General features: G+C 41.9%; 1 protein-coding gene across 1 annotated transcript in view; it reads right to left on the bottom strand.

Annotated features, from left to right (window-relative positions):
* Positions 1–26,748, bottom strand: part of spidr (scaffold protein involved in DNA repair) — a 54,913-nt gene extending 28,165 nt beyond the window's left edge. Inside the window, exons 1-8 of the mRNA XM_030767651.1 lie at positions 25,705–26,748; positions 23,875–24,033; positions 20,210–20,234; positions 20,038–20,115; positions 12,249–12,468; positions 9,437–9,537; positions 4,091–4,292; positions 5–215 (exon numbers count right to left, since the gene is read on the bottom strand). Coding sequence (XP_030623511.1) covers positions 5–215; positions 4,091–4,292; positions 9,437–9,537; positions 12,249–12,468; positions 20,038–20,115; positions 20,210–20,234; positions 23,875–24,033; positions 25,705–25,719 — 1,011 coding nt within the window. The 5' untranslated portion in view covers positions 25,720–26,748. The remainder of the gene's footprint in view (positions 1–4; positions 216–4,090; positions 4,293–9,436; positions 9,538–12,248; positions 12,469–20,037; positions 20,116–20,209; positions 20,235–23,874; positions 24,034–25,704) is intronic.
* Positions 26,749–26,832: the final 84 nt, after the last annotated feature.

Genomic DNA, 26,832 nt, shown 5'->3' with positions numbered 1-26,832 from the left:
ACACCTGTGTGTTTGAGATCTCCTCGTGAGCTGAGGTCTGGCGGTCATCCAGTGGCCTGAGGCATCTGGTCAGGGGGTAAGGTGCACATTTGGACTGTGTGACTGGAGCACTTGATTTGGCCCCGTTCACACGCTCTCCTTTCAACACCACTTTCTGACTGAAGAGTGCGCTAAGGACGACGGCATGATGTTGTCCTTCCACAATCAGCGTCTGCCTGTTTACAGCAAGGTGACAATGTTTGGTAAAACCAGAGAGCCACACAATGTGTGTGTAGGACTTACAGGGTGACTGGATAGAGTGAACTTTAACTGAAGGAAAACAAAGAAATACAAATGGAGACAAATGCAATGAAGTCTTTTTCTCTAAATCTTTTCAGTAACTAACTGAATCTAATTTAAAGTGGAATCTACTCATCATTTACATTTTAGAAATAAAATAAATAAAATCATTTTAATTTACAAATACATCATTTACATCTGTTTCCCCTTACACTTAAAAGACCATGTAAACACAAGAAAAGGTTTCAGAAGTGTGCAATAGAATTCTCCACAAATTTCACAATGGAAAATTGTCTCTCCAGTCAAAGTGTGGGGCTAAAATCTGATGGCAGTGACAAACGCTGAGGTGCTAGAAGCATCTCCACCTCCACAGTTCTCACAACTACAATTGCATGTAAATATCAGCAGGTACAATCAGGCCAGCTCAGGCCCTCTTTTCCACTCTGTGGCACACAGCTCACACTGATAATGCTGAACTTGGCTAATTGAAAAGTCTGTTGCCTTTTTCCAGCCCACGGAGTCTGAGCCTACAGATGCGAGACTGAGATGTGTCAGACCGCAGATTACACACAGGCTCCGCCCTCAGCAAACATGACAGTGTTCCTCAATGCAACTGACAATAAAGATTAAACAGACACTGGAACCTGGGTCAGACACATGCACCATGGCACTGTCATGTGTGGCTGGGGTTTGTGGGTAAACATTTTTTTTATCAGAGGGTTTTGTCAACAAAGCTGTTAATAATGTGCATCATTATGCCAGTATACAAAACAGTGTTTGCTCTCAGTTATTGCAATGTAAATGCCCAGAATTATCATACAGAAAAAAAAATCACTCATCACATATTTTCATCTCCATCTACTACTCTTTTTAAAATTGTGAGAATCAAAACAATTCCATGCCCTCACAGGGAAAAAGGTGAGAGGTTCAGTGACTGAGGGCACATATCTCCTAATTGAAGGTGTAAGAGAGGAGACATGGACCTCTGATTGCTGTTAGACCTGTCTGACGCACAACCACCTCCAACTCCACCGCATGCCTCTGCCTGCCTTCATCGTCACACAACGCCGTGAGGAAGACAACTAGTCCCATACGTCACTGTGCAAACCACCAAAGCCCTGGGACAAAGGAGCTGTCAAAGTGGGGATGCTGGAGGGTTGTGGTGGGGGTGCGGGGGAGTGAAAACTTCCCTATGAACCACCTGATCTCTGACAGCAGGAGGGTCTAGCCTGCAGCCAGTCACAGTATAGCGGTCGCTAAATACAGAGTCATAAGCAGAGCTAATTAAAAAAAAACAAACAAAAACAAAATCAAAAAATGTCTCCATTCACCTGCTTACTCAAGCAGGTAAGAAAAGTCTGATGGGAGTTCAGCTCAGTGGCACAAGACAACTGTCAACATACATACACATAAAACTAAATACAAGGGCACACTCAATAAGTGTATGTGTAGAGCCAAGACACTTCATGCTACCGTAATTCTAATGGTACTGATTAAGTTAAGTGCAGAAGTCAGCTAGGAGAGACCGGATGCCGTGATGGTAAGTCAATGATACTGACATTCCATCAGTGCACTGAGTCCTCTGAAAAGCCTTCTCCAGTTCTGAGAACAATACAGACGGAAGTGAGTGAGCAAACATGCCGCATGCTGACATCAGAGCCACACCCGTACAGGTAAGGAGTGTCTGAGGTGTTATCAGGACTGCCTGGATGGTTCACGCCCGCAGCAATTCCCGGCATCTTCCAGCGGGGGAGGAGGGAGGGGCCAGAACGCTCCCAAAATGAGCCCGGGGGAGGAGTATGCACCTCCTACACAGGAAGCACACACAGCCAAGCATGACTGGAACACTACTACACCCAGCAAACACACTCTGGATTTTTCCAGTCCAACTTTCACAAAGGGTTGTCTTAGGTAATGCATGTGCAGATTAAAAATGAATAAATAATAGTATTTAGGGTGATGCTTTATTTTACAGTCCGCTAATTACCAGGTATTAACTAGGAAATGAGACGGTAATAAAATATAGTTATTTGGATAGGAAGTACTAAATAATTTCCTGGTAAGTACATAAAAACCTTCTAGGAAACTAGATGGCAACAACCCTAACCCTAACCATCTAGTTTCCTAGTAGGTTTCCATGTACTTCCCAGGAAATTATTTAGTACATCCTATCCAGTTTTTTTTTTTGGCTCTCCTAATAACTGTATTTTATTATCATCTTATTTCCTAGTTAATACCTGGTAATTAGCAGACTGTAAAATAAAGCATTACCATGCTTAGCTGCTGACTCATAATTTAAGAACAAAACACATCGTCAGGTTACTTCCAAGTACCAGTGATCAGTCCCTAACATGTAACTGCACCGGGAGCAATATACCCAGGGCTGTTCAGGAGTAGAAGAGGTTCTTTTCACAGCTTGGGCGCTTTGATTTTATCCTGAGGTATCACTTGTCACTTATTCACTCATATTTTTTGTGAACTGCTTTAATTTGGGAGGAAAACTCACCCAGTAACAGACTCAAAACAAGAGATAAAGTCACTGTGAGGGACAGTGAAGATCATTTTCAGTGTCCAGGGACAAGCCTTATTTACATACTGCTACGTGTTAGCCAATCACAGCTCACACATTAGCACACGCTCATTAATAAACATCGCGCTCTGTCAGTCCTCAGACACTGGGCTCCCGTGTGTAAGACAGTGAGCAGCCATGTAAAAGGCAGGCCAATCTGACCTGTACATTTAGTATGTAAATGCTGTGAAATCCAGCCGGCCTTTGCATGTTTCCTATGCGTGTGGATGCCAAGGACAGTTCTCCACTGTGATAACACATGACTTCAGAGTGGTGCATGACTGTCAATCAGTGTTAACAGAGCACTCCAAAGTAAAGTCAAAAGAACTTCATCCTCTAAAAAAGCAAAGCAGCAGTGCGTGTCGCTCTGTGTTTGTGTTTCACTTTCTCTCTCTTAGTGTTTCACACTCTCTCTCTCAGTGTGTGTGTGTGTGTGTGTGTGAGTGTGTCTCAGAGAAAGAGAAAGAAACAGAGCACTAGTGAGAAAGACTGGGACACGCTGAGCCACATGTGTTTCCAATTGCCTTCACTGGCATCCACTTCAGCTATTGTGATGTGTTCCTTAATGCTCTTGACAAAAAAACAGAAAGTGCAAGAGAGAAAGAGGAGATCCAACTCTGTTTTTCCCAGGAAATTTTTGCTGGAAATGACCTAAGCACTGCCAGGAAGAGGAATGTGGGCCATTCCCTGGAGCCATGACGTGTGGAGCAGTGAGGAGGTCCCTTGGCCTCCTGCCGGTCATACAGCTCCAGCATGGGCTCAGATCCCACTCCCAACAGCTGGAGCTAGACACAGCTCCCCACTACACCACCTATTTGCCCCTCCCAACACACACACAAGCGCGCACGCACACACACACACACACACACACAGGCACGCACACACTCTCAAACACACACACAGGCACGCACACACTCTCACTCTGGGCTTTTCCAGTGTCCTTAAAGGCCTGTGCACACAGAGGAAAAAATCAGTGGAGTTTGCAAAAAAAGTAAGTGCATTTACAGTAAATTCTGTGCTTAGCTGCTTTTTTCTCTGAATTATTTGGCCAAATGTAGTCCTCATATCCGGGTCATATAACGAATTTGTAATCATTTATAAAAACCTCTCTTAGTTCAAGCTAATTTTTAGCTCCTATGACTAAGGAGTAACAAAAGGCTCAACGTAGGCTATCTAGATCCTATATTCTTTAGGTTTTAAAACCAGCTCTCAGATATCCTCAGACAATCACAGATCTCTCACCATGGTGGGTAGACGTGGATGAGGTCTCCAGGCGATGGAGTCAGGTGCTTGGCTGTGTCCTGGTTAAAGAGCACCAGGCACTGACTGGACCTGTCCTGACCAGGTTGGTTCGGATTATCAGCTCTGTCACAGACAGCAACATGCATTCCACAGTCCTGTTGTATCCACTGGGCTCTTAGAGCCAGCATGTCAGATCTCTGAACTGCAACAAAATAACAACAACAACAACAACAAAACATGGACAAACACAGACTTCAGTAAGAATCCCATTCGGTGACATCTAAACACTTTTAGACTCAGGACTCTTAAAACTAAACAGAAAACCGTGCTCTTAACTTGGATGTGTGCCACACACAGACATTTCCTGAGTGAGATTGCACTGCGGTGTTACATTCATGTCATGGGGTAAAGTAAGTCGAGTGCAGGAAGCTGAGGAGAGGAGGTTTATTCCTGCCTCACTGTTTTATTCTTATATTACACAGACACATCACCAGTGTTTGTCCTCCGGGCCAGCCCTGTCACCAAAGACTAGGGCTGGGTATCGTTCAAAAATGTTTGATTCCAGTACCGGTACCTTGACTTCAATACCGGTTCCTGAACCATACTTTTTTCGATACCAATTTTATAAAATCCATTTTAACAAAAAGAAAATTACATTTCACATTATGGTACAAATCTTTAGTTTTATTTTTTTTTCCTTGGCATTTTTACACACTCAAAGCAGTTTCACAACATAAAAAATATAAACCTATTTACCACAACTTGAAGTTGTCTGTTAACATAATATCAATAAATAAAACTGTATGAAAGCCAGAATTGAACCGGAAACCTTCAGATTAACAGATGACTGCTCTACCTCCTGAACCACCCCTGCCCCAACAAATAATATTAGAGCAGAAAGTGCTTTACATAAAGCACTTTTTTGACAGCTGACCAATCACAAGCAGAATAGTGAGACCTGTCGTTTCCCATAACAACCATCAAAAATGGAGAAGGTAGCGGTGGAGAAGTTAATTGTGCTGCTTTCTGAGCACAGTTAACTTTTTGACATGACAGTTAAACAGTATCATAATATTCATCATAAAGAGGCTGTCTGGTGTCAAATTGGATGGACCTTAGGAGTTTCTGACAAGTGTTTGTGTTTACTGCTTGTCGTTAGCAAAACTAACCTGTTAGCTGCTGTTGTTACGGCAACAAAAGACGCTCTCAACTGCTTTTTGGAAAAAAATGCTGTCAGCGTTTCTTTCTACCTGAAAAATGCTCTGGCCAGAGATTTTCATCAAAAAAGGATACTACATGTGAACACACCCTTAGACATTTTACAACTACTATGCGACGAACACTGTATGCAAGCCTATCAAAGTACAACAACACACACACACAAGCCCCACAAGCACACAATCTCTGAGCGTAACGTAGTGTTTTTCCTGCATGTCTCTATGATATGTTTGTGTAACATTACGGTAGACAGCCAATCACGAGCATTATTAGATCTTGGTACAAGCATGCTGCATGCTTATTGGCACACTGACACTGATAAGGTTTACTCTGGTACCGAATGACATTTTTCGATACTCGATAGTATCTAAGCAAGTTCGGTACCCAGCCCTACCAAAGACTACATCACCACAGACTACGTCACCACAGAACTACATCTCTAGAGAACTACATCACCACAGAACTACATCACCACCGACTACCTCATTGCCAAACTACATCACTACAGAACTACAACACTACTCACTACATCATTACAGATTACATCACTACAGAACAACATCACTACAGAACAACATCACTACAGACTACATCACTACAGAACAACATCACTACAGACTACATCACTACAGAACAACATCACTACAGCACCACATCACTACAGAACAACATCACTACAGAACAACATCACTACAGACTACATCACTACAGAACATCATTACAGCACCACATCACTACAGAACAACATCACTACAGACTACATCACTACAGAACATCATTACAGCACCACATCACTACAGAACAACATCACGACAGACTACATCACTACAGAACATCACTACAGCACCACATCACTACAGAACAACATCATTACAGACTACATCACTACAGAACAACATCACTACAGACTACATCACTACAGAACAACATCACTACAGAACAACATCACTACAGACTACATCACTACAGAACAACATCACTACAGAACAACATCACTACAGACTACATCACTACAGAACAACATCACTACAGACTACATCACTACAGAACAACATCACTACAGCACCACATCACTACAGAACAACATCATTTCAGACTACATCACTACAGACTACATCACTACAGAACAACATCACTACAGATTACATCACTACAGAACAACATCACTACAGATTACATCATTACAGAACAACATCACTACAGAACTACATCACCACCAACTACCTCATTGCCAAACTACATCACTACAGAACTACAACACTACTCACTACATCATTACAGATTGCATCACTACAGCACAACATCACTACAGACTACATCACTACAGACTACATCACTACAGAACAACATCACCACAGACTACATCACTACAGAACAACATCACTACAGAACAACATCACTACAGAACAACATCACTACAGACTACATCACTACAGAACAACATCACTACAGATTACATCACTACAGAACAACATCACTACAGATTACATCATTACAGAACAACATCACTACAGACTACATCATTACAGAACAACATCACTACAGACTACATCACTACAGAACAACATCACTACAGCACCACATCACTACAGAACAACATCACTACAGACTACATCACTACAGAACAACATCACTACAGACTACATCACTACAGACCAACATCACTACAGAACAACATCACTACAGACTACATCACTGCAGAACAACATCACTACAGAACAACATCACTACAGATTACATCACTACAGAACAACATCACTACAGACTACATCACTACAGAACAACATCACTACAGACTACATCACTACAGAACAACATCACAACAGATTACATCACTACAGACTACATCACTACAGAACAACATCACTACAGACTACATCACTACAGAACAACATCACTACAGACTACATCACTACAGACTACATCACTACAGAACAACATCACTACAGACTACATCATTATAGAACAACATCACTACAGAACAACATCACTACAGACTACATCACTACAGACTACATCATTACAGAATAACATCACTACAGACTACATTACTTCATCATTACAGAATAACATCATTACAGAACTACATGACTACAGCTGCTTATATTCATTCATACAGACAGAACAGATGTGTTTATTTTAAGGATAGCTGGATTGTGTTATTGGGGTGAAGGGGTATATGAGGAATGAGCTGGTAAAGTCCTTCCACAGTGGTATCTGTCTCTGTATCTGCAGAGAATGGTACCTTCCATTTGGTCTGCAGTTACTGAACTGTACTACACTGGGTAGGCAGAGGTTTAGTTGCAGTGGCTTTAGCAGTTACGCTGATCCAAATTCACTGTGACTCAGTGTTTTGTTTTTGTTTCACTGCATTGTTACTCATTTAAAAACAATACCAGCATAAATTCAAGTCTGTAATACTCTCTGTGATTAAATTATATCCATCAATTCTAAAATGGTTTCATCCATACTACCACAAAAACTAGAGTGCGTTCCAGTGAAGTCAGTAACATTGCAGGCACAGTATAGACTGTCAAGCCCAGTACAGACTGTCAGGACCAGTATACAGACGGTCAGGCCCAGTATAGTCTGTCAGAGTCAGTATACAGACGTTCAGACCCAGTAAAGACAGTCAGGTCAAGTATACAGACTGTCAGGCCCAGTATAAATACTGTCAGGCCCAGTATAGACTGTCAGGCCCAGTATACAGACTGTCAGGCCCAGTATAGACTGTCAGGCCCAGTATACAGACTGTCAGACCCAGGATAGACTGTCAGGCCCAGTATTTCTGGGGGGGGGAAAAAAAGGAAAAAGAAAAAAAGAAAAGAAAGGCAGTACAGGTTGTGATGTACTGCACATTTGAATACTGTGACAACAGCCCTGTTTTTGCCTCATCTATCACCTGACTGTGCAGGCAGAAACCCATGCCCGCGCGCTTTACTGGTTTACCCCGCAGGACAGGACTTGTTCCGACAGGGGGAAACGTCCCTCAGAGTGAATCTAAGAAGAGCAAACTGTCATTTTAAGGACAGCCATACTTGTGTTAGTGAGGGGAGTGGATGAGTTCTTGGTAAGCTTGGCATGGTCATTCTGACAGACAGTCAGAGAACAGTCATGATGAGGCCATACTCACAGCAACAGGGACAAACCTGTGGACTGAGGACTTACACATCTCAAAATCTCAATAGTCAAAAAGGTTACAATCTCACAAAACACAGATTTTTTCATCTTCCCTTTGAGGCAGCATTTTCCTGCAGTTTCTGTCTATTTTTAAAATATTCACTGACATTGACTCAATAAAGTACTGCTCCTAATTCATTTAGATGTAAATGCTTTTAGTCGCTGCAGTTTCTGCAAATTTTGTAATAGTCAATGACACTGACTAAATGAAGTTCTGTTCTTCATTCGTTTAGATGTAGATGCTTTTAGATACTGAGCATATGTAAAACAGTGTGCTGTCAAGCATTTTCACACCATGTACTACTGTGCCCCCCCCTTAAAACATCCTTTTCTTCTTCTTCTTTTCCATCCGCTAACTCCCCTGATTGTTTTCCACTGTCAACTGTCAGAGCGCGCTCTATGCTCCACACGCAGGTCTGCTCTCCGTGTGTGAACGCCACAGAGCAGGGCAGAGAGTAAAAGATCGTTACACGGTGGAAAAAAACAGTGAAAAGGTGTGTCTGTGTCACGCTTCCTGTCACCTTAACAGGTTGTCATGGTTACCATAGCAGTCGACATTTCTTCACTAAAACCTCCCATGCCACCAGTCAGTCTCTGACCGGACTGAAACCAACCCCACACTGTTTTAACCCTTCAACTGAGATTCAAAGCATACTGCTCTGATGTGTCATAAAAGCATAAACCAGTCCACATTTATAAACAATGACCTAACCACACACAAGGCATCAGCATTCTTCACAAGTTACAGAGACAAATAATTTAGTATTGGATTTTCTATTTGTCTATACTAACCTGCCATTCTGAAAGTATATCAATACTTATGTACACACACACACATACACATATACACACACACACACAGGCAGACACGTATGCATTTACATACACATGCAAGCATGCACACACAGACACACACATACATACACATACACACACACACACACTTACTTGGTGCTGTGCTTGAATTTGATGGAGCCTGGTGTCTCCAGAAACTTACAGCTGATCTCTGTCTACACTGGAGTCTATTCAGTCTCTCTGCAAGACCCCCCCTACACAAAACACAAGGTCAAATCAAACACTCAGTCACACCGACCACTGTCTTCTGAATTTCAGATCATTAGCACAAAAGCTGACAGCTCTGGGAAGCCTAGACAGGATCCATACAGCTGGCAGTAACGGGCCAACATGTTACATAACCACAGTTCAGAGGAAAAGTCTTATTTCTCCAGAGAGATCTTTAAACATGTCTAGCTGAATGAAATGTCACGTCTTATCTGATCTGTGAGAGTGGGAGTGAATGGCAAACGTGGAATCTGAGAAATTAAAAAAACTGCACATTAGTCTCTCTATTCAGTAACATGTTTGAAAAGCCAACTGTCTTTGTGTCTGCTTTCAGTTCTGTTTGAATATAGCCTTGGTTGTGCAGTGGATCGTTGCGGCCTGTTGCTTTAGCAAAGTACCACTGCATGGAGAGCAGAATGCTCAGTGTTTCTCAAGTCACATCAGGGCTGACAGCACCCCCACCAGCAGATTCAGCCCTCCCCCCAGAAACCACAGAGGCAGTAAGGGAAAAATCACATGAATATGACCCTGAACTTTTGAACTCAGCTATCATCAAGTCACAAATTACACAAATGACGAAGGTGGCTATACCCATGAGTCACATTCATTTAAACACAAGGTGTCAGACACAAAAAAGACATAAATGAGCAAGTATGTGAATCCAGATGAGAGATCTGACAGGGTTTGAAAGAGGCCAGATAGCTGATGTTCCAATCACAGATCCATCTGCCACAAAACCTGTAAAATGGGTTACAGTGACAAGGGGAAAGGTGTTGAAGACACTGACAGCCTATGCTAAACAAGAGTAAATAGCATAAGAAAAGTCACTAGTGTAGAACATACAATAAAAACTATAAACAGCAGCCACAGCCCCAGTACACTCTGAGCTGCAGATCTAAGCTGATATTTACAGACAAGCAACTGCTCCAACACCTCCTGTAACCATGACCAATGCGCAAAAACTGTCAAACATGGTGGTGGATGTGTAACAGAACAGACAGGTATGGTGGTGAATGTGTAACAGAATGGACAGGTATGGTGGTGAGTGTGTGACAGAATGGACAGGCATGGTGGTGGATGTGTGACAGAATGGACAGGCATGGTGGTGGATGTGTAACAGAATGGACAGGCATTGTGGTGAATGTGTGACAGAATGGACAGGTATGGTGTTGAATGTGTGACAGAATGGACAGGCATGGTGGTAAATGTGTAACAGAATGGACAGGTATGGTGTTGAATGTGTGACAGAATAGACAGGCATGGTGCTGGATGTGTGACAGAATGGACAAGCGTGGTGGTAAATGTGCGACAGAATGGACAGGCATTGTGGTGAATGTGTGACAGAATCGACAGGTATGGTGGTGAATGTGTGACAGAATGAACAGGCATTGTGGTGAATGTGTGACAGATTGGACAGGTATGGTGGTGAATGTGTAACAGAATGGACAGGTATGGTTTTTGAATGTGTGACAGAATGGACAGGCATGGTGGTGAATGTGTGACAGAATGGACAGGCATGGTGGTGAATGTGTAACAGAATGGACAGGATCAGTTATGGAATGGACAGCTCTGCAGAATAAACTAATGGATAAAAAGTATGAGGCTGATTTGAGCAGGCAAGTGTAAACATTTCTGGTTCAAACATTTACTCAAAATGTTCCCATATCCAACAATAAAATTACCATATAGACTTATATAAATGGAGTCTAGAGCAGTCTCATGACTGGGATGAAGTCATTAGCATTCATGAACTTCATCACCATTGAACCTTCATGGAATGTTCTGGTCAAAACTGAGTGGACCAGATTTACAACTCTGAACAACTTGGAACTTCCAGTTCGACAGAGGCACTCTTTCAGACACCTGGAGAATTTCCTTCTTAAAATATGTCCCTTAACACAGTTTAGAAATCACACAGCAGCATTCAAAAAAGGACTAGAGCTGTCCCGAGGCAATGCTGCCAACTTTTCAATGACTGGATATTTATATTTTTTTTTTTTGTTAATTTGTCCGTCCCTGTTTTGAGATGTTGAATGTGTCATTAAAAGAGGACAGTTAAACAGCAGCATTCAACCCGCACATGTTCATAATGTTTGTGTGTGTGTGTGTGTGTGTACGCGCGCGTGTGTGTGTGCCTAAATGCACTCTCAAACAGAAACTAGTGATGGGTCAAAGTAGCTGATCATGTGATTTTAGATCTATTTTTGAAGAACCAGTGAATAGGAATTTTCCTCCTCACTATGAAAAAAGAACCACGTGGAGCAGATGTAATGAGAGCTGTGCTGGTTTAGTAAGGGGAGGGACAGATGACAGACCGATGTCATCAGAAAACAACACTCGCCCCTCTCACGCTGTCGCATGTGTCCAGATAAGCACCGGAATGAATGAATATCATTTGACACTGATGACAGCCCTTGCTGGCACCATGCCAGCTCCACCACTTATTACTGACGGGAGCATTCTAATATCTTTTTTTATTTCATTATCAAACATTTGGCACCTCACAGAGATCTACATCCTGTTAGCATAGCTAGAGCTGCTTGAGAGAATTAAGAGTTTGATATGAAAGAGGGGGAAGGACTCGTGTGACTAAGAGCTGTCTGGTTTTCTGTGTGTGTGAAGGTGTTGTTTTGGGTCAGTCTGATTACCAAAATGGCAGCGTGTGAGGGAATGGTGTGGAATGGCCCTGGCCTTATACCTTTCAAATTTCTGTCTCTTTTTCCCAGAATCCTCTGGGGTTTTGTAGTTTCTGTCTGTATTTTTCTGGGGTGTCTGCAGCACTGTTTGTGCATATCGCAGCCAGTCACTGACAGACGTCTTGGTGGCCTCCCCCAGGGAAGTGTCCGGTCGACTGCAGGCCGCCCTCTCTTCCTTAGAAACAGGATCCTCATCAGAGGGGTAGTCTGAGATCTCTGCACCTGCCTGCAAATCCACACATTACATCACAACATCACTGACATCCGTAATGATGATGCATAAAAACGAGGAGCAAAAAAGGAAACAACGTAAAACACTGTACCCACAGCCCAGTCTCTGCCTACTTTAACCCTGTGCCACTGATACTCCTCCCTCATCCTCCTGAACTGGCATCTGTGTTCTAAGTCCTTTGAACACACTAACATATGCACCTAATCTGACCTTGTGGTGCCCCAGCGTAAATCTGCCATAACAACTCAATCTGCACATCATCAGCTGCCCCTGCTCTGGCCGTGCTATCGGTGAGCAGGCGTATCTCCTTTCAGCTGAAGAAAGGTAACCAGATATTATACACTATAGATACAGCCATCATAAAGATACAGATATAGATAGAGCCAAAACACAAACGTGTAGCTTATACAAGAGGTGAAATAACATAAAAAGACAAGCGGTGGGTTGAGGACACTGTCAGGCAGTCAGATACCTTGGGAAAAACCCACCTGATCCTATCAGTGAAACCAGTTCTTATGGAAAAATCCAACCTGCTACCTCCTCATCATGTGGAGACAAGACCAGCATTCCATGCCTGGCCAGCCTACGCGCTCTTTTATTTGAATCAACTTGACTCCACAAGGCAATCTGCCAGCAGACGTCACAGCAAAACCTCGCGCCACAGAACACTATGTTCCTGGCCCCCACTCAAAAATGTGTTCGTCCTGAAGTGTGTGTGTGGTGCTCAATGAGAGCAACATAAACTTTATACTCTATTGAACATCTTCACTGCCTTGTTTTTGCCGAACAAACAGTAGTAAAGTCTCTCTCTCTCTCTCTCTCTCCACACTCAATACACTCCCTGTACCTGCATCATACAGAAAAGCCTCCAGACACATTACACTGTAAACAACGACACCCATACACACTACACTATGAACAATCACCTCCATACATATTACACTGTAGTGTAAACAACGACACCCATACACACTACACTATGAACAATTACCTCCATACATATTACACTGCAGTGTAAACAACGACACCCGTACACACTACACTATGAACAATCACCTCCATACATATTACACTGCAGTGTAAACAATGACACCCATACACACTACACTATGAACAATCACCTCCATACATATTACACTGCAGTGTAAACAACGACACCCGTACACACTACACTATGAACAATCACCTCCATACATATTACACTGTAGTGTAAACAACGACACCCGTACACACTACACTGTAAACAATCACCTTCATACACATTACACTGCAGTGTAAACAATGACACCCGTACACACTACACTGTAAACAATCACCTTCATACACATTACACTGCAGTGTAAACAATGACACCCATACACACTACACTATGAACAATTACCTCCATACATATTACACTGCAGTGTAAACAATGACACCCATACACACTACACTACAAACAATTACCTCCACACACACTACACTATGAACAATCACCTCCATACATATTAGACTGCAGTGTAAACAATGACACCCATACACACTACACTATGAACAATCACCTCCATACATATTACACTGCAGTGTAAACAATGACACCCATACACACTACACTATGAACAATTACCTCCATACATATTACACTGCAGTGTAAACAATGACACCCATACACACTACACTACGAACAATTACCTCCACACACATTACACTGCAGTGTAAACAACAACACCCACACAAACTACACTATAAACAATTACCTCCATACATATTACACTCCCAACAATTACCTCCACACACACTGCACTGTAAATAATCACTTCCACACACACTACACTGTTCTCAATCACCTCCTCACACTACATGCTGTAAGAAATCACCTCCACACACACTACATTGTAAACAATCACCTCCACACACTCTACACTGTACTCAATCACCACCACACACACTGCACTGTAAACAATCACCTCCTCACACTATACATTGTAAACAATCACCTCCACACCCTGCACTGTAAACAATCACCTCCACACAAACTACACCATAAACAATCACCTCCACACTGTAAACAATCACCTTCCCCTCCACACACACACACCAAACAACCATTAAAATAATAAAACTCTGATTCCGATTCTGCTTATTGAATCCGTTTCTTATTGAATCTTGGTTCCAATTCCAATATTTTTGGAAAGAAAAAAGGAACAAATATTTCAAGAACAATAATTAGCCTGCCTTTATTCTTGGCACATTTAGGCTATGATCAGTAAACTGTCAACTGTGACAGGAAGGTTTCTTTCTCCCTACAGTGAAAGGAGTTTCTGTATTAGAGGGGGAGTCTCTGGGGATGAACTGGAGGTGGAGGGGTGCTCTCTGAACTTGTATCTAAGAATAATATATATTAGAATAATTTGTAGACATCATTCGTTTACCTTCAATATAAATGACGAGTGCCAGCTCATTTGAGTTTTGTACCTGAGCGTGACATGTTGCTGGTGTTAACGTTAGCTGTATCTGGGTTGTTATTGTGGCTGGTGTTAACGTTAGCTGTATCTGGGGTGTTATTGTGGCTGGGAGATCGCAAAACATGGTGCACTCCTTCAGATCCATGCCCTGTTGAAGTAAATGCTCCGTCATATTGGAGCTGCCTCCTCCCTTGCACGAAATATCCTTACTGCAGGTGTTGCATTAACTACAACAGAGTACTAGGGCCACACTGAGAGAAAAAAAATCAGAGATTTTGAGAATAAGGTTGTAATATTACGAGAATAAAATCGCAATATTACGACAATATAGTCGCAGTATTACGAGAATGAAGTAGTATTTTAGGCTACGTGTTACTTTAGAGAGGAAATATCACAAGTGCAGCATGCCACCTGCATTAAAACGAGGAACGTGGAGCATCTTGTTAAGTTATACTTTAGAACCGGTTTCACAAATAACGGAACACTGAATCTTTTGGCACATCAGCACCACATTATCATCAGCATTAGGACTTTGAAAAGATTGTGCACGACACTTGACTGATGTGTGTGGCGCAGCACGATGCCTGAGACAAACGGCAGTTTCCAGACACAGGCTCAGGCTGCGATTGGCTGTCTTCTCACCCATTTGGTTGGTTGCTGGTAATATATTTTCCTCAGAATTATGTTTTTCTTTGTCGAAATTTTATGATTTTATTATGATTTCTTTCTTTAAAAATTACAACTTTATTCTCGTAATATTAAGAGTTTTTTTTCTTGAAATGTTATGACTTTATACTTCTTAAATTACGACTTCATTCTCACAATACTATTCCCTTCAATGTGGCCCTAATACTCCATCATAGCATTTTGCTGTGTCGTTATCTTTTTTTAGTGAAGCTAAGCCAAACTTTTGAGCATTTTTTGCAGTCAGCCATGGTCCAGGAAGTAAACAGAAGGGTCTCCTCTCACAAGCTTTTTTGACATATTGTGTAACAAATGACATGACGTTAGGTCAGTGTAGCATGTCCTGGCAGACTTTTAAGGAGTGTAAAATGCTCACTGCAGTTCACTCAGGAGCGCGACTGAAATATGCAAAAGTTAGGAACCGAAACACAGAACTGAAATGCACGTGTCTTATCGAATCTACGATTCTTGGAAATTTGAAACCGGTTCCAACTTGGAACCGGTTCTTGATACCCAACCCTGTAGAATAATACTTTGTAGAAAGTAGCTTTAAGTTAACTGATACTTGTTGGACTTTTACTTACTGTATCTTTTCTATGTACTTGATTGTAAACACAGTACAGCATGGTGGAAAAAGAAGAACCAGCTCCAAGAAAATGTTCCATTTCAATAACATGAACGTGGTTTGGATTTGTCAATCCGACTTGAATCAATGCACTGTAATTTGCAAAGTTTACAGAGATACTGCTTGTAAACAGCTGACAACACAACCAATCTTTCTATCCTCCTTAAACACAAGCATCCCAAGCATCATAAAATGAGAGTCTAACGATGTGTGCACCACATCCAAGAGCATAGTACTCAGCCGCAGTTTTAGTTTTCTCAGCAACAAGGGGATCAAAATAAATGCTTCTCACTGAAAAATGAAAATCCCTCATACAACCATCATGCTCAAGAAAATCAGAGCTTCAGAACACTGGTAAAAACTGTGCATCCACTTTATGACATATGCAGCCGCAAATATTTTTCAAACACCACCATTCCACATCTGTACACCGAATGTTATAAAAAATATTACAGGTACAATTCAAAACATAAACTTTATTTCTATGACAAGCGATTTATGGTCAAGCTGTACATCAGATTTGACTCTCACTATCCATTTCATTTATGACTGGGAACTGTAATACTCTGCAAACAGGCAGACTCTCAGTTATTCTTTTACTTGTATTTTAAAGTAAATTTTGCAGTTCAGGTTCTGGCTGGTTCTGGTTCTGATGACCTGGGCTAAGTTGATGTGAGAGGTGGTGGAAGAGAGGGCAGATAAAGTGCCAAACGGGTCTGGGAGCATGTTCACCCTGATGGCTGATCCAGTGTGGGCAGGATCAGTGTGAATCTGCTGCACTTTCACATAAATTGTGTTGTTTACGCGTCATTGAAGGGGTTTGGAGATGCTGCCTCACACAAACCTGCATGACTCTGCCCCACACCCAGCCTCACAGCTCTACTCCAGGTATATACATAATGGGTGGAGCCCATGGAAGCCTATCAACAAGGCACTTTTTCATTTTAGCACCATTTTCTCTCAAATTTTGAAATGCAAACTACCCTATAAACTCAGAGGATGTCAGCCACTGCTAGTTTTCATACTGGCTGTCAACATGACCTCTGAAACTAGAATGTTTTATGTCAGTGTCTGATCACAGAGTGTGAAAATTCACTATCAGAGTTACGTAATGCTCTGAGCAGCACAAGCTTTCAACCCCAACTCTGCACTGCAGTGCAGTAACTACGAGACACTGCAGTAACTGTGTGACACTGTGGGAACTGTACGACACTGCAATAACTGTATGACACTGCAGTAACTGTGCAACACTGCGGTAACCATGTGACGCTGCGGTAAGTGTGACGCTGCAGTAACTGTGCAACACTGCAGTAACCGTGTGACACTGCAGTAATTGTATGGCATTGTAAGGACTTTTGTCCTACCTCAGGAAATCAGTGTATGATAAGGCCATCTGTCCCGATACAGGAAATCAGTATATGGTAAGGACGTCTACTCTGATACAGGAAATCAGTGTATGGTAAGGCCATCTGTCCCGATACAGGAAATCAGTATATGGTAAGGCCATCTGTCCCGATACAGGAAATCAGTGTATGGTAAGGACGTCTACTCTGATACAGGAAATCAGTGTATGATAAGGCCATCTGTCCTGATACAGGAAATCAGTGTATGGTAAGGCCATCTGTCCCGATACAGGAAATCAGTGTATGGTAAGGCCATCTGTCCCGATACAGGAAATCAGTGTATGGTAAGGCCATCTGTCCTGATACAGGAAATCAGTGTATGATAAGGCCATCTGTCCTGATACAGGAAATCAGTGTATGATAAGGCCATCTGTCCCGATACAGGAAATCAGTGTATGATAAGGCCATCTGTCCTGATACAGGAAATCAGTGTATGGTAAGGACGTCTACTCTGATACAGGAAATCAGTGTATGGTAAAGCCTTCTGTCCCAATACAGGAAATCAGTGTATGGTAAGGACGTCTGCTCTGATACAGGAAATCAGTGTATGGTAAGGCCATCTGTCCCGATACAGGAAATCAGTGTATGGTAAGGACGTCTGCTCTGATACAGGAAATCAGTGTATGGTAAGGACGTCTGCTCTGATACAGGAAATCAGTGTATGGTAAAGCCTTCTGTCCCGATACAGGAAATCAGTGTATGGTAAGGACATCCTGCTATTGTTTAAAAATGAGGACACACTGTCATTCAGAGGAGTGGATGTATTGGGCACATCACATAAGCTGCTTGTGCCAAAAGGAAAAAAAAATACCAAATGATGAATCAGACACACAGACGGCAAAGCAGCTTCCTCACCTGTCAATCAACACATTCCATTTGTCTGAGTGTCAGAAGAGAGACATTAGACGGAGTGTGTGTAACTGTGTGTGGTGTGAGACATTAGACTGAGTATGTGTATAGTGTGTGTGGTGTGAGACATTAGACGGAGTGTGTGTGTGGTGTGTATAATGTGAGACATTTGACTGAGTGTGTACAGTGTGTGTGGTGTGAGACATTAGACGGAGTGTGTATAGTCTGTGAATCTTAAGATGACAAACGTCACAAACACAGTACACACACTCTCTTACAAACTCCCTTGACTTCCCTCTGTCTGAGAACAGCTCTAGTGCGTTTATTTCTTTATCGCTATCTTTATCTTTTTTATCACCTCTCTCTGATCCCTGACTGATGATATGTGCTGTACCTTTGGCCTGTAGCTGTAGTCACTCTGTGTTTTTTAGGCCTAAGGTTAAAGTCACTGTAAGCACAACCAGGTGTGGAACTGCACTGAGCTCACATACAGAATAGCACTGGCCATATCTGCAGAACAGAGAGCTTTAACAGATTACATTTTTACTTATTAGAGTTCAAATCAAACTGGACCAGAGTGAACGGACAGATATATTGTGCGTGACAGCAGTGCTGCCAGACGTAGAGAGGGATCAAACAGTTACCTGGTTAACACTGAGTCCAAGTTTATAGAGAAATCATTACAACGAAATAAAATAAATAAATAAATAATCACAATCTCCATTGCCTGGACTGTCTGACTACATCACAATAAACATGCAACTCTGTGAAACGTGAAAAAATTATTCCCTGAACTCACAGGGATATTTTAAGCACCAAGGAACCAGTTTCCTCAAAGTCAGTTTAGTGCCAACCCTAACTCCATATTATCAACGTAACATAGTGATCAATAAAGACTGAGTCATCAGATTTAAGTCACCGCTCTGATCACAGAAAAATTCTCTCAGTCCGTTCTCTGATTGGACAACACGTTCACTGACCTCACGAGACTACCTGAGAAATCTGACACTGATCATCATCAAGCAGGACAGAGCACACACTGCCCCCTGCTGGGGAGGGTCTGGAACAACATTGTTTGAGCAAATCTGATCTGTACTGCATATGTACTGCACTTTCTTTATGCACACATAATTTTTGAGAGGTCGTTCCTTACCGTAGCAAAGATGGAATACAGTGAGTCACTGTACTAAGGTGTGGTTTGGCAGACATTAAGCAACAGTAAAATTCATATTTCAATCTACCGTGTCAACTTAATGAGTGACCTCCTGACAGACCTCGCAGCTCAATCTATCAGGGTTTCCCGTCCACTCAACGTGTCGCTGAACGCTGGTCCTGACTACACATGACAGACTAGTACTGAAGAATGAATGAATGTTTTTAAGTAGGAAATAACAGTACAAGGACACAGGCCAAACTAACATGACTTAGAGACAGTGCCTGAATAAAGGCTGTTTTTCAGGTGATGCACAGCTGTCTGGTGGTCTCCTCTTTAATCATGTGTAATGATGTGACTGACTGTTGGCTTGTCAGTGGCTGAGCTTACCCTGGTTGAACTGGAAGACTCTGCCTGCTCCTTTGACTGGGAATCCTCTGTATCACTCTCTGAATCAACAGCGGGAACCTCATCTGTGTCTGACAAACAGGTAAACAACACTGTCAGTGATCAGCATCTGCACATGTTCATCAGGCAGAAAATCCAGACCTGCTGTAGCTGTAAATACAGCACCTGTCTGCACACTGCGACTCTCCACCTCCAAACACACACAAACAGAGAACTCACACAGAAAAGCATACAGGCACTATAAAAGTCAGTCATAACTTTCAAACTTTTTAGGTCTCAGACCAGCTCAGTCCGATTTAACTGCAGGCCAGTCAAGTTTTTCTACTTCGATCCCAACAAACCATTTCTGTATGCCTCTGTGTTGGGCATGGGGCACTGTCAAGCACAGAATCATCCAGAATATCACGTCGTGCTTTACTGTCAATACAGTCGTGCGTCACTTAATGTCCATGATACATTCTGAGAAATAGGACATTATGTGATTTGGACGTTGTGTGAACACTATATTATATACTTAGCAAAGCTATATGGGATACTGTAGTGTACCTGTATTGACTAAATAGCCAAGATACTGTACACATACAGTGCTGTTTCAGCTAATGTATCTGGCAAGGTAATTTATGGGTTATGTAGGCTAATACTGTACAATCAATCGAGACTATCCAGACACATGTATTATAGGTATTATATGTACTGTACCATTATACGCCTGACAGCGCAATCACTTTGAATAAAAGAGACATGAGATACACATGTTGCGCACAGGAAGCTGTTGCATTCACTATGTCCAGTTATGTCCACTATGTTCCGTCTCTCCAATCAGGATTTCTGAACTCTGTTATAACTTTACAGTATCATGGGTGTATGCGCGGTGGGACGTTCCCTGAATGGACATTATGCAGCACGTGGCTATATTTTCTTTCACAGGAACCGAGGGAAAAACGGCTCAGACCGTGGCTTCTCCTCCACCATGCACTATGCTTTGGGATGAGAGGCATTCTGCTGGCATTTACCAAACCCAGATCTGTCTGTCAGACTGTCACATGCTGATGTGTGATTCATCACTGCAGAGAACGTGTTTCCATTGGTCCACAATCCAACGGTGTCAGGCAGTGCACCTCTCTGGCCGACACTTGGCAATGCCCATGGTGATGTTAGGCTTGTGTAGAGGTGCCTGGCTATGGAAACTCATGTCACGAAGTTTATGACGAATAGTTTTTGTGATGCCGTCGCTTCCAGAGGCATTGTGAAACTTGGTAAGAGCGTGTTACTACCGAGGACCGGTTGTTTTTACGTCCTACACACTTCAGCATTTGGTGGACCCGCTCTATAAGCTTCTGTAGCCTAACAATGTGGCCCTGAACTGTTCTTGGGCCTGGACGTTTCCACCTCACAAAAGCAGCACTTACAGTCCTAAGAGAGAGACCTAACTGGGCAGGAATTTGACCGACTGACTTTTTGGAAAGGTGGCATTCTATGACAGCCCCACCTTAAAAGTCACTGAGCTTATTAGTATGGCCCATTCTAAAGGCCCATTTATACTTCTGCGTCGAATCTACGTCGTAGGTACTACGTAAGCTCTGCGTAGCCGCGTACCCTACGCCGTAGCCTGACACGCATCTCCCCAGAAATGTAACTATGCATCGCGGCGACGTGCGGCGACACAGACCGCAACAATTGTGATTGGTCCGCTTGGTCACATTACGCTCCTTCTGCCTCAATCGGTTCAATGGTCATACACACCATCTCTTCCGACGTCTTCTCTCTTTTCTGTGTTGCAGTAATTTCAGTAAAAGTAACTGTTGTTCAACATTTATTAGCTCCAACTCCAACACGATCCACTCAGTTTCAGTCACCATTGAAAATTTTCGGCAAATTGAAAACTGAGCGCTCATTATTTTGAGAGCTCCCTTTGTTTGTCCCTAAAAATTTAGAAACTAGTCCCTCTTTTGAATGCACAACTTGTTTTACAGATATTGCTGTGCAAGGACTGAATTTCGACTTTTTATTTAACCTTATTCTCGCAATCGTTTGTAATGCACAAAGAAAATTAACACAGTGGCATAGAAATCCCACCGCAAACTAGCGTTTTGGCGATGTAATTACAGAGTGATGAAGACACACCAATGCAGAGGTATAAATGCTCACAACGGTGTAGGCCACTCACGCAGGCTACAGCGTAGGCTCTGCGTAGAGTCTACGCAGAAGTATAAATCAGTCTTAAGGCTAATGTTTGTCTATGGACACTTTATGACTGCATTTCTCAGTCAAAGGGTGTGACTGGAAGAACAAATCTACTAATTAGATACCTTTGGCCATGTCATGTATCTGCAAAGAGCTGAAGCACGTCATCATTACTGTAACAGTACAATTATTACACCTTAATAATGAACTGTCAACAAATGTCTTCCCTGTCCGTTGCCATTTGTATAATCATACACACACACACACACACACACACACACATATATATGTATATACACACACACACACATAGAGTTTCCGCTAGGATTTTTTCTTGCCAGTCTGGTGCCCAGAGAGAATTTGCTTTACCAAACAAATTTGAAACCTACCGGTCATGTTTCAATAACAGTTTATGTTACAAACGCAAATATAACGTACACCTAGTTTGACAAAAGAATGACAACGACCTTAAATCAGTGTGACTGTGTAATGAACAGTAACAATTAAGCAAAACGAACAGCAACGATTGAGCAAAACCTCAACATTAGACACTAAAATGTAGGCTATTAAGACACATTTGTAACCTGTAACATCTGTAGCCTGTCTAAAAAAAGGCTAGGCCTAGATGGCATCAAATGTAGCCTATAGGCTACCAGGTAACGTTTTATTTTCTCTGTGGTAAAGTGCTCCGTTGCTGACTTGAAATCAAATGTGTCCAATGTGTCTTTGCAGCTTGCAACAGGCGTAGGCCGCGTCACTCTCTCCTCCTCCAGACGACTTGTATAAATGTTCTGACCGGCAAGTTTTTAATTTCTCTTCTTTTTTTTAAATAAATTTTACCAGGCAAAAACTGGTAACTACCGGCTAACGGAAATGCTTATCTATCTATCTATCTATATATGCCTGCATGTATAATTTTGGCCACTGCCATCTGTGTATATTTATATACAATTTTGGTCACTACTTTGTTTATATTTTTGTGTACTTTCATTGTCATTTGACTCTCATATAAACATGCATCATATTTGTGTGTCAACTCATTTCATTCTCCAAGTCACTGAGTCTTTGTAGACTAATGGAGCAGGTAAACGCTAAAAAAGGTAAAAAACAAAAACCAAAAAACAATCAAGGCAAGACAGTAAGAAGAGGGTGAGCGTCCACACCTCTGTCAGCGCTGAGCATTTGCAGGTAGTTTCTGTAGAAGCTGAGGGACCGTCTGCTCTGGTCTGATGTGACTGTGTGGCAGTGTGGAGCAGGTGGATGACTTTCACTTTCAGAGTGTTCACTCTCACTCGAGCTCCACGCGATATGGACCAGCTCTTCATGTTCAGCCCTCTGCCTCACTTGCCATTCAGGGAAAGTACAAACACACACTATCAGCGTAAGCCAAAAGAGACAAACTCTATGTCAAAAACACAAGCAGACTAGTTACCAGGTGTTGTTAAAGACTGGGTCAGCTGCTGCAGGGTTTTACTTGTTTTCCTTGTTGCCTGAAAATTCTGAAATAGGACGCTGGTTTTAGTTTTTTTTGCTGTTGTTGTTTTGTTACAGCTGCTCTGGACGAGGCAGCTGTTTTTGTTAACACATACAAGGTGATGGGTGATAAAATGAGGAATTTACAACAAGGTTACAGGTCTGTCCCCCACCTTGACCACTGATGTGTCCACAAAACTGTCCCCACACCGCTCCCATGACCTGCTGACAGTTGGGGCACTGACAGGGGGCGTTTTTCTCACTTTTGTTGTAGTGTCTTTGGAGTCGTCAGGAAACAGTACACATCTCATGTCTCTAGGGTATCTCCTGCGCTACAGGATAAGAGGAAAATGGATAAGTATGGTGCGACAGTTAGCTAATGTTAGTTCAGTGATGTTAAAATTATGCAAATAACTTGTTTGGAACTCGGTTCAACATACTAACAAGTCAGCTCGGAGACGTGTTATGCTACAGACAGAAAAAGAAAACGAGACAATTGCGTAAAGAGGTATCAAAACAGGTAACTTATCAAACACTTCTGCTAAACTTGGCTAGCAAACTTTTGTTAGCACAAAAAGCTATGCGTTGAGGGTGAGTTCTTCATTAGATTTACTTCAGCTAATTATCACTACATCAACGTCTTGCACTCTTACCTTTCTAAAGCCTGACATGTTTTTTTTTTCTTTAACAGTTTGCCTAATGGTTATATGGCACCGTGTTCGTTTGTTTGTTTGTTTTTCAGTCAGACTGCCGGGTGCCGATGTGGAGAGAGTTGGCTACAGGTCAGGCAACGACATTACAAAGCTAAAGCAAGGAGCTTCTCAGTCAGCACTGTACGAAGAAGCGCGCCGAATTGTTGCCGCTGTGCCTCTTCGTTTTTGTTGCATTGTATAGATATACTCCGCTGCCCCCTATTGGTATACCGCCAATTTATGTGCGAGCCAGGGGTACAGGCGGACAATAGCGATAACCCGTCAGCAGAGCGGCACAGCATTGCATGAAGATCTGTTTCATTTAGATCGCGTACAGAAAGCAAAAAGGTTTGGTTAGAAACGATAACTGCTAAATGCGTCGGCAAGATCCTAAGACTCAGCTGGCTTGAAAATGCTGTGTGTGCAAAAGCTGTGAAATCTCGTCCGAACACCGCCCAACGTTTTGTTACACACTGGCCCCTCAGCACCGCTGTCACAGACAGCATAAACCATCGTTTCTCAGCTCCAGTCCCAAGGATACACCAAACAACACATTCTATCTGATGTCCAACACCAATACAACCATCTGAAGAAGCCAGTGGACTCAGTATTCAGTTTGAATTGGGAAGCTAAAGCACAACATAACCAGAGTTTTCTTTCAAAGTGACAGGGTTTTATTACAGCAAGTTCATCCAAGTCTCCAAAGCCTCCAAACAGCAGGTTAAACATACAAAAACACAACTCACTTGACATATTTTGTTTTTTATTAAATATGTAAAAAGCAGGTCAAGTTATTCACAAATAAAACGCAAACATGCAACACATTTTGGGAATGCATCATGAGAGGGATACTGAAAAAAAACATCTATTTATAATTATTAACAGTACATAGGTTTACATTCCTTTTCATTGTACACAATATATGACTTAAAGGAATACATCCACACATCTTCATGATTTCTCTCACATCTCTAATGCAGCAGATCAACCCAGGGAGTTCTGAAGGGCACAACTGCATTTTTCAGATGTTTTCGTCTAAATTCAACTGGTTCCATTTAACTTCGATGTCCTTTATTTTGAAAAACTTTCAGTTTCGCGAAACACCATTCAAAATACCACTGATTAAAACTTTAAAAGTCAAATTTAACAAGCCCTATATTTTAAACAAGTTTAAAGTGTTTAATTGTTTTGTTCTCAGAGTAACTGATCTCTCTGATGCTTGATGCATTTGTGTGACTTTGTGTGAACTGGAACATCTTTCCAAAATCTGATTTTTAACATGTTGCTAACTAATTTATGTCTGACACAGACATCTTGGGATGACATTTGATTGATATTTTTTTTTTACAATAAATAATTTGATCTATTTTTAAGTCCTTAAATCTATTTTAAATTCTCAAACTATCACCACTGGAAGAGGAGATGCCAAACCAGCCAAATTCAAGGTTTAAACAATCTTTAAAATGCAATTACAGTCCATAAAAATACCTGCATTGATTTTCTGGAGGGACATGGAGAAGTCATGTGATCGTATGGTGGAGTGCTCCTTTAAATGCACCGCTGTTGAGTTCAAACAGTGGAAATAAATGTGACATCATGTAACAGTATACAATGCACTGGAATACTGTTTGATGTGATACAACTCTGTGTAGAGTCACTGATACCTCTGCTAAGACCTGTCCTTTAAAATTATATTAAAACATTTTAATATATATGATTTTCTTATGGTGGAAGTTTGCTTAGAATGAAGGAAAAAAAGTCAATATAACTTGATGTTTTCACACACAAGTTGCAAGTTTGCTTAAACGGTGACTATTTAAGACAATTCACTGACATAAAAAGCTTGTTCTGACAGTTTACTCGGGATACGTGTCGGCCAAAAATAGAGTTGTCATACACAGCAAATGGGTAACATGCTGCCAAACCAATTCTGACCCCTGATTCTCTGTTCACACTTCCAGTGTGTCCACTCTAATCTGGAGATAGGCTGAGTGTTCTACTAGCAGATTTCTAAGTATAGGTGAAAATTCAAAGCAATGGATGGTTTTAATGTTCTCTTCTACTGGTCCTTCACAGCTAGACTTATTGCATTTTTCTGTGTAACTAGGTTTGATATGTAAACCAAAACCACTCAAAAAGGCAGCAGCACTGCCTGAGGGTGAGGACACCCTTAAAAAAAAACAAACTGAGAAAAATCAGTCCTTCATGAGTATAGAACCTTAGAACTGTGAAAGGAGACCCGTCCTCAGCCGTCGTGTGTTCAGGACATGAGAGTGTGGAAGGTTCTGTGTAGTTCAGGAGGCCATGACAGCTAGAAGATTCAGCATTTCAACTGACAGTCACAAAAACCAAAACAAAACAAAACAAAAAAAAAAACATTCACACTGCGTGGCCAGAGCACATGAGAGAGAGAGAGTGTGCAAAAAAAAAAAAAAGAAA

This window comes from Chanos chanos, chromosome 3 (genome assembly GCF_902362185.1).
Source record: "Chanos chanos chromosome 3, fChaCha1.1, whole genome shotgun sequence".
Taxonomy (NCBI): domain Eukaryota; kingdom Metazoa; phylum Chordata; class Actinopteri; order Gonorynchiformes; family Chanidae; genus Chanos; species Chanos chanos.
Note: the sequence above shows the minus strand (reverse complement) of the source record. Positions and strands in the feature narration are given on the sequence as shown.